At 35.8% G+C, this 9,599-nt stretch overlaps 1 protein-coding gene across 3 annotated transcripts; it reads left to right on the top strand.

Moving 5' to 3' along the window:
- Nucleotides 1-311: 311 nt before the first annotated feature.
- Nucleotides 312-7,220, top strand: LOC147542276 (glutamate receptor 3.4-like). Of its 3 annotated transcripts, XM_086633688.1 has the most exons (7): nucleotides 312-1,481; nucleotides 1,697-1,759; nucleotides 2,422-3,770; nucleotides 4,142-4,419; nucleotides 4,668-4,699; nucleotides 4,807-5,216; nucleotides 6,564-7,220. In XM_086633688.1, the coding sequence occupies exons 2-7, from the start codon at nucleotides 1,717-1,719 to the stop codon at nucleotides 7,014-7,016; spliced, it is 2,565 nt and encodes an 854-aa protein (XP_086489814.1). In that variant the 5' UTR covers nucleotides 312-1,481; nucleotides 1,697-1,716; the 3' UTR covers nucleotides 7,017-7,220. The 3 variants fall into 3 exon arrangements, 2 of the variants coding, with proteins under 2 accessions (XP_086489814.1, XP_086489813.1); XM_086633687.1 differs by having other exon boundaries at nucleotides 1,022-1,759; XR_015223264.1 differs by having other exon boundaries at nucleotides 1,054-1,759; nucleotides 4,807-5,754; nucleotides 6,150-7,220.
- The last annotated feature ends 2,379 nt before the right edge of the window (nucleotides 7,221-9,599 follow it).

The raw sequence follows: 9,599 nt of genomic DNA, 5'->3' as shown, positions 1-9,599 counted from the left end.
TTGCACTTACTTTGACCCCACTTACAAGTGATATTCACTTATTAAGTGAAAAAACAAACGGTCTAAAATTGCCGGCCCACATTTATTAAGTGAAAATCACTTAATAAGTGCAAAAATCAAACACCCTCTAAGAAACAATATAAAATCTATCTAATATTACCATTAGATAGTTACAAAAATATCTTAAATATAAGAAAATATACATCAATATCTTTCAATATCTTGGACTCATCTTGATCGTCGGATCTCTTCATCTCGATCCATCTCATATCTCAATATATTTCTTCAGTCCGGGCTTTAACCCAAAACTTGTAACATTTAGAATTCCAGTTTGCTCTTCTTGTTGGAATTGTTCTTCTCCCCTCCACCTTCACAGTTTGATTGAGATGCCAAATTTGTATATGTCCCGTCTCCGAGACCCTAGAATTACTAAGCGGCTCCTGCCTCCAGTACAAAACTCAAAAGGATCTTTATTAGTCGTACGTGTCAAGTCTAAATCGAAATTCTATATTTTTTTTTTATCTCAAATACAAATTTCTAAAGTTGTTTTGTTGAGTTATGTGACATCATTAAGAAATTAATTAATCATTTTGAAGATTTTGTAGAGATATCTTAAATACAAATTACAGATATCTTAACAACACACTATTTCTACAGTGTCATCTTGAGATATCTGTATTTAACTATCACCACATTAACTTAGAGATCTAAATTTTGTTTAGCAATGTTTCTTTTTTAATTTTAAAACTTCTATGTGGCACACAGTTAAGATTGAGTATAGAGATGCCTTAATGGACCTCCAACAACAACTTTGAGGCTAGGGAGGCGTCTATAGCATTTTCGGTTCCATATAATTTCAATAAGCTCAGTTGGTAGTATTATTTATTTATTGCACGTTCGTATTCTTAATGAATTAATGATTCTACATTTGAGTTGTCTACATGTTCTATTTTTGGGTTTTGTTTTTTTGCATTCTCCAAGTTTTCCCTTAAATAGAATGTTGTTTAATCTTACTGTTTCCATATCAGTTTGTCAACTACATTGTTAACCCATTATCAGTTTGTCAACTACATTATTACCATTAGAATATTTCTGCATTTTGTCGCATCCAATTTTGTTATCCTGAAAATAGTTGTTTAAGCAGAGGGTAGCTAAAGGTTTATACTTGTTTAATGTCTGGAATGACGTCTTCTATATGACGTCCGAAAGTCGTTTGCTCCTTGTTTCTTCTATATGTATCCATGGGTGTTAAGAAGTTCTGTGAATTGCAGTGTTTATGCAGTGTTCTGAAAGTGGGTAGTTCAAATTTTAGTGTTCACATTGATTTATCGAAATTAAACTTTTTGTGATGATAAGGTTCATTCGTTTCCTTTGCTAGTGATATTTGATTCTTTTTCGCTTGCTGGTATAAACCTTAACAATCTAAAGAGAGGATTGGCATTCACAAGTATGGAGCTCGAATCAACGACTTGTTCCTGCAGGTTAAGACTGCTTCTGCTTCTGCTTGTGTTATTGTGTTTTTTGGCTCCTATAGAAGTCAAATGTCAGAATACAAATAGTAGCTCATCCTCATCAAGACCGAGTGTTGTCAATGTTGGTTCTTTGTTTACTTTCAATTCGACTATCGGAAGAGTGGCAATGCCTGCAATTTTAGCTGCAGTTGATGATGTGAATTCTGATAAAACCATTCTTGCAGGGACAAAACTGAATCTTATCATGCATGATTCAGCTTGCAGTTCATTTCTTGGAACAATAGAAGGTACATGATTTGTATGAATTATACGGTATTCTTTCTTGACCTCATCGTTGGTGTTTACTTTAATAATTCAATTAACCATAAGGGTTATTATACTAGGACTCTATGATCTTCGTTAGAAACCCCACAACTACTCTTATGAATATGGTCATCCTAAGCTTGCTAAAGATTGAATTCGTACTTGGTACCTAAAATGATAAAAAAACTTCCTCTTAGCATTTAGCAGTATCCTTAGACGGTTAAAACTCATCGTTATTTGGAGGCCTCACATGACCCTGTTAAATCCCGTTTTTGCTCACTACGAAATTTTTTGGATCACGAAATAAGTTTGACGTGAACTTACAAGTTTACAACCGTCGCATGCATCTAGCACTTTGTTTGAGAATTTGCAGGATTAACTAGAAAAATCCAGGATGACAACGAATACATGAATGTCATCCCACTAGCCTATAGACCATTATGGACTAACCTACTGGAATAGCAGTAGAACCAACTTGGGTTCTATTTGACTTTTAAATTAAAAGCGCCGAACTTAGTCTAGAAGAATTTATATAATGATCTAGAATTTTAGAGCTCCCTGAGTCACAAATTTTACTCAAAACCCAAATCACCATTGTTATATCTACAGTTTCTTTGCTAACCAATCTTGCAACTTACTTGTACAGCTTTACAATTGATGGAAAAGGACGTGGTTACAATAATTGGTCCACAATCGTCTGGAATAGCTCATACAATTTACGATATAGCTGATGAGCTTCACGTGCCACTTGTGTCATTTGGGGCAACAGATCCCACCCTTTCTGCACTTCAGTATCCCTATTTCATCCGAACAACACAAAGTGACTACTTTCAGATGCAAGCTGTTGCTGATTTGGTTGAATATTATGGATGGAAAGAAGTGGTTGCCATTTATGTTGATGATGATAATGGAAGAGGTGGTATATCTGCATTAGGTGACGCATTAGCAAGGAAACGATCCAGAATCTCCTTCAAGGCTGCCTTCAGTCCAGGTTCTACAAGAAGTAACATTAATGACTTGCTGGTTAATGTAAATCAGTTAGAATCTCGAGTTTATATCGTACACGTAAATCCAGATTCTGGTCTAACAGTGTTTTCTGTTGCGAAATCTCTTGGTATGTTGAGAAGTGGGTATGTCTGGATCACAACCGATTGGCTTTCATCTCTTTTAGATTCATCAGAACCTGTTGATAGGGACACAATGAGTATCTTACAAGGAGTAATTTCCCTTCGCCATCATACTCCAGATTCCGATATCCAAAAGGGTTTTATGTCTAAATGGAATAGCTTAAGATCGAAGGGTAATGCTACTTCAAGCTTGAATTCATACGCATTTTATGCTTATGACACTGTCTGGTTAGTTGCTCGAGCTATTGACAAGTTCTTGAATGAAGGAAAAAATATAACTTTCTCTAACAATACCCGTATTCATGACACAAGTGGAAGCACGCTACATTTCGAAGCAACATTACGCATCTTTGATGGAGGACCTGACTTACTGCAAATGATGACTTCGACAAACTTTACAGGTGTAACTGGTCAGATTCAGTTTGACTCGGAGAAGAACATGATTCATCCATCATATGATATCATCAACATTGGTGGTACTGGATTTCGTGATATTGGGTATTGGTCTAATTATTCGAGACTCTCCGTTGTTTCTCCGGAAATCTTATACAAGAAACCTCTGAACGTTTCTTCAAGTATGCTGCCACTTCATAGCGTTATATGGCCTGGTGAAACAACGATAAAGCCACGAGGATGGGTATTTCCTAACAACGGGAGGTCTTTAAGAATCGGTGTTCCTAATAGAGTTAGTTATAAGGACTTCGTGACAAAAAGCAACGGCCCGAGTGGAGCAAAGGGGTATTCCATAGATGTGTTTGAAGCAGCAATTAACTTGTTGCCTTATGCTGTTCCACACACTTATATATTGTTTGGGGATGGTTTGCAAGACCCCAACTACAATGATCTAGTGAAAATGGTCGCTGAAAACGTGAGTATTCTACCCAATGATTTTCCGTATAATATTGATATGATTGAGTATTCTAGTCAAGGGTTTTTGTTTAAATCTGACTCACCACCTGAGTCTGACTTGTTCGAATCTGAGCCGTTTGAGCCTGAAATGTTCTGCTCAGAGCATAATAGTCATTTGTTATTTGCAATACTGGGCTGTTACCGAGGGCTTATTTCATGTCTGACTCAATCGAAACAAAAATTAGCTCGAGTCAGCTATTCTGACGAGTCATAAATAACAAATATTCAGAAATCTAAGTTATCTAACTCAAGTCAATTCAAATTTAGAAACAGATTTCAGATCTGAAATTGAAAAGAGGAAACTGTCTCATTTTTTAATCTCCTTTTCAGAAATTTGATGCAGCTATAGGAGACATTACCATTTCAACGAACAGAACGAGAATTGTTGATTTTACACAACCTTTTATTGGATCTGGCCTTGTTGTAGTTGTCCCTGTAAAGGAAGTAACTTCAAGTGCTTGGGCTTTTCTAGAACCATTCACATTTCAAATGTGGTTAGTCACAGCAGCTTTCTTTTTCTTCGTTGGAGTTGTCATTTGGATTCTGGAGCATCGGATTAACACTGAATTTCGTGGCACACCTGGACAACAACTTTCAACAATTTTGTGGTTAGTATTTCCTACTTGTTCATGGACCCGGTCTTACACAGAATACTTGCGACTCATGCAAATTTTCATTTTCATATTATATGGTCTAAATGCACAAACAATATAGAGTTTGTGCTTCCCTTTTCAGCCTACCATGGTGATACCAATAATCGCACCCAAACTTTATCGTAAAGAAAGCCTGCAAACTAATTCAGGCTAACTCTTTCAAACCAGAGGCCGACTAATCTATTTGACTTTTAATCTTGCAGGTTTGGTTTCTCAACAATGTTTTTTGCACACAGTGAGTATATCTTATGCCTTTTTTTTGTCAATGGTCTTCTCTCATATGTGGTCTAAATGTACGAATTACGATCCTGATGTATGTTTGGCTCCTTCGATCTAATGCAGGAGAGAACACCGTAAGTCCTCTCGCACGTTCGGTGATGCTGATATGGCTCTTTGTAGTACTAGTTATCAATTCAAGTTACAGTGCTAACTTGACCTCCATCCTCACTGTCCAACAACTCTCATCTGGAGTTGATGGGATCGCTAGTTTGATCTCAAGTGACGACCCGATAGGAGTCCCAGATGGATCATATATAAGAAGTTATCTAATCCAAGAACTACATGTGGCCGAGTCAAGGCTTAAAAATCTGATTTCTGAAGAAGAATATACCACTGCCCTAATGCTAGGACCGAGCCATGGTGGGGTGGCTGCCATTGTCGATGAACTTCCGTATGTTGAGCTCTTCTTATCCAATGCCAAATGCAATTTTAAGATTGTGGGTCAAGAGTTCACGAAAACTGGATGGGGATTTGTAAGTACTACTAACTATGCATCCTTCGTGTTTGACAAACTAAGGTAGTGATTTAAATGCATTTGCAGAAGCTTTAACGAAGGTTTACGACTTTTTAGAATAAAACTCGATTTGTACTCTCTAAATCGGTGGTTAATAACTGGGTCTACTTTAAAGTTCACACTAAAAGCTCCTTTGGTCGATAACTTTATTAAAATACCTAAAATCTACCAAGATATGTAATATTCGTGGACAACTTTCGACACCCGACTAAAGTGCTATAAGCGGGCGGACCGACCCTTTGAGTCAGGTCGATCAACTTTGACCAGCGGCGTCTATCAACACCCTAGTACGACTTAGCCCTCGGACGACCACTCTCGGGCTTGTCAATCTGAGAGCATTCTTATGCTATCGGGCTGTCCAGTCCGAGACTTTGCTGACTGTCTCAGACTTGACTACTCTGAAAAGTTAAGAATATTGGATTTGTTCTAGTCCATATTCTTAGGGCTCTTTTCAGATAGAAAGTTATGACCCTTTTAAATTGTCCTTAAAAACAAGGGTCGATGGGTTTTAAGTCCAAAATAAAGTTCAAAAAGGGTTTAAGGTCCAGTCTTCTCAAAAAATAGGTTTTTAGTCCTTTTCCGTTTTGAAGAAACATTGTTGATACATAATGTGTTATGTATAACACATATAAAAAAAATTAATTAAAGTATGAAAAAAATGAAATAAAGTATGAAACTTTAACAATAAATAACAGGTAATTTATGAAACAAAACAAGAATCAATAAACAGAAAAACACTGTAATATTGACATATAAACATACTTTAACTAAGTTGGACTAAATATCCATTATAATTATTAATTTGGCTTAAAATCCTATATTAATATTAGGGTGGACTAAATGTGTGTTTAGGGGTAGATTTTTGGACTAGAAATCCAAAATTTGTAAAAAGAAATGCAATCTGAGCTAGATGTTATCTCAACAAATTTGAAAGTGAGAAGAACAAAATACATTCTAAAATCTGACTTGGGTGGTCTTGTATCTCGAGTGTGATTTCATATGTAAACTTTAGAGAAAAACACAGCTATGACGCTTATTAAATTTATGTTGTTCATGTTAAGTATTTTATCTATGAGAGATGCTAGAATCACAAAACATTTTGACAAAAAAAAAAAATTCCCAGCTGATGTGGCGGTTGTGATTTTCATCTCTCAACGGTCTAGATTTGGTTAAAGTTTGAAACCACACCCGCCGCATCAGTTGGGAACCTTTTTTGACAAAAGCTTTTGTAACTTTATCATTTCCCTTTATCCAGTGTATTGTTTATCTCACGTTGTCTCTAACAGACATCGTTTCATATTAACAGGCTTTTCAAAGGGACTCTCCTCTGTCCGTTGACCTATCGACAGCAATCCTTACATTATCAGAGAGTGGAGATCTGCAAAGGATTCATGATAAATGGTTACCACAAGCAGGGTGTTCGACAGATCAAAAAGTTGATTCCCACATACTCTCCTTGAAGAGTTTCTGGGGACTCTTCCTCATTATCGTTGTAGCAGGTTTCCTTGCTCTTTTAGTGTTCTTCTTAAGAGTATTATTTCAGTTTCGTCGGTATACCCCGGATAGTGAGGTTGATCAGGAGGTTGAAAAGGTAGAAAGTCCACATGTAACAACCACTCGCCGCACAAGCCCTTCATCTAGCTTCATTCAGTTCGTCGACAAAATGGAAGACGATGTCAAGAACAAGCTAAAGAAAAAGAATAGTAATAACGGTAAACACCACGACGAACAGGCTTCTACTTCCTCGCCACCTCCTTAAAGCTTGTTTTGTGTTAACAATTTTGAGATTCATTCTTTGATTAAACGTACCGGATATTTTCTTCAACAGTTCAATTTGGAGAACAATTTCTTGGGTTAATCATGCCGAGAGAGATTGTTCATTGACCTTATAGTTAAATATATTTCTCGCAAAATGTACATGAAAGATACTTGGAAATTTTTTATGTTGAGCTTGCAACGATTACACACAGTGAGTCACTAAACCAAGTTCCGTCCTCATTTGATTTTAGTTTTAAGTTAACCAAAAGCACTTCTTTCCGAGTTAAAGGAAGAAGACTATGGAGGAGAACACTCCAATGTGTTTTGTGTTTCTAACCAACATCTGTTAACCAAATTGCAAAGTAGTGCAAACTAGTTTGCAAAGCTCTACAAACCAGATTACAAAGCTATAGAAACGGGATTGCAAAGTCATTGCAAGGTAAACCAGATTGCAAAGCAGTGTAAACGGGATTGCAAAGTTGTGCAAACCAGATTGCAAAGTTTTGCAAGACAAACAAGATAAGTAACTGAGAAGTAAGACTATACCTTGAAACAATAGTAAATTCTCCTTCTATTATTGTCTAGCAAATGTACGCACAAACATATATAGGTTATGTTATGGGAACTTGCTAGTTTACAGAAAACTAACAAATGTACGCACAAGCATATATATGTTATCTTATGGGAACTAACTGGTATCCAGTAAAGAAGACAATGTACGCACGTATATGTTAAGGGAACTTACCGGTTTACAGTAAACAAGAAATGTACCCCTATTCAATATAAATTACTATGCAATATGATGAGTACTAGACTAGACTACCGATGTCTTTCATGTTGAACACTTCCAGCGTGTGCTACAGTTACAGAAGTAGAGGTAGAACAGAAAAAGTCGCGCTCCACCCTGAGTAGTTCAAGTAAATAAAACATTGTAAAAATCCTAAGAGAAGTACTAAAGAAAACAAAAAAGAAAATAAGAATACGAAATTAGTTATCATCGGTGATCCAGTAATAACATAACAACATCAAATAACTTCCATACTTGAATGCTACAATGTTTGACGGGGCGGGTATTTGTTCAACGCTATCCATTATGTAATGCCAACAAAAAAAAAACTTGAAAATGAGATGCAAAATCAGTTGGACAATAACGGTAAACTGTGATGAATTGGTTAGTTTGGCTCATCGTTAATAGCATTAATGTTTAGGAAACAAAATTAGAAACATTGAGGTGAAATATTTAGGATATCATTGAAGACAAAGGAAGATAATGGTTTAGGACAACATTGAAGACAAAGGAATATAAATTAGAAACATTTCACCTGAACACAAGAAAACAAAGTCAAAGGAAGATAATAGTTAGAAAATTTACTTCCTTGTGATGTATAAATAAGAAGGAAGATGAAATCTTTCAAAATTATGGGGGGATGCAAATTTTTCGGCAAACATTCTCCAAAATTTCGAAATTTGAAAGAAATAGAGAGAGAATAAGCTGTTTTTATCTGGTTTTAGAGAGAGAAACAAGTCGAGAAGAGAGAGATTTAGAAAGATTTCCCGAAATTTAGAGAGATGGAATCAGAAATTAGCGTCCAATCTTGGTTGGGAATTAAATGCTCCCTCTCCATCACGCTGACACCGCGTCAGGAAACAAGACAGTTTCCATTGGAGGGGCAAAAGAGGAAGAAATATATTGAAAACTAGAAAAATGTAAGTTGTCCCTGACAAAAGGACTTGAATCGCATTTTTGACCGAATTTGGACTGCACGCGGATTTCACCCCCAAATTTTGGACGAAGTCATGTTTTGTTTAACATAAAGCATAGTTGAAGGCATCTAATTTTTCTTGAGGAATGTGGGGCGACCTCGAATCCGCCCATGCAACTTGCGTATGACTTATATATACTCATTGGATAAACAGAGCCTGCACAAAATTAGGGGTTTTCAACCAGTGCTTCCTAAATTCCATGGTGATACTACTTTTAATATGCAAAAGTTCTCATATAGAATAGATAATCGATGGCCTTACATTAAAGACTGAAGTGCAGAAACCTTAAGTTCAATTTATTTCTTCCATCACGCTTTAACCCGAAACTAGTAACATTTAGAATTCCAATTTGCTCTTTTTATTGAAATTGTTCTACCCTCCACCTTTCCAGTTTCATGGAGATGTCAAATTTGTATATGGGCTCGGTTCCGAGACCCAGAATTAGTAAGGCATCTCCAGTGCAAAACTCAAAAAAATCTCTATTAGTCATATATGTTAAGTCTGAATTGAAATTCTATTTTTTTCTCTTTTATTTAATCTCAATTCTCAAGTACAAATTTCTAAAGTTTTATATGTTGACTTATGTGATATCATTAAACAATTAATAATTTTTGGGTTCCTAATAAAAAAATCTACACCTAAACACATATATAGTCCACCCTAATATTAATATGGGATTTTAAGCCAAAATAATAATTTTAATAGATATTTAGTCCAAATTGACCCATTTCTATAGAAAAAACAAATCTCTATCGTTTCTATTTAATCATAATACCCATTTTAACCTTTATATAAGAAAAAATCCACTTTTGAAAACCAA

Source organism: Eschscholzia californica, unplaced genomic scaffold, assembly GCF_041429995.1.
Source record: "Eschscholzia californica isolate CP2 unplaced genomic scaffold, dmEscCali1.0.p SCAF_4, whole genome shotgun sequence".
NCBI lineage: Eukaryota > Viridiplantae > Streptophyta > Magnoliopsida > Ranunculales > Papaveraceae > Eschscholzia > Eschscholzia californica.
This window is presented reverse-complemented; position numbering and strand designations above follow the sequence as displayed.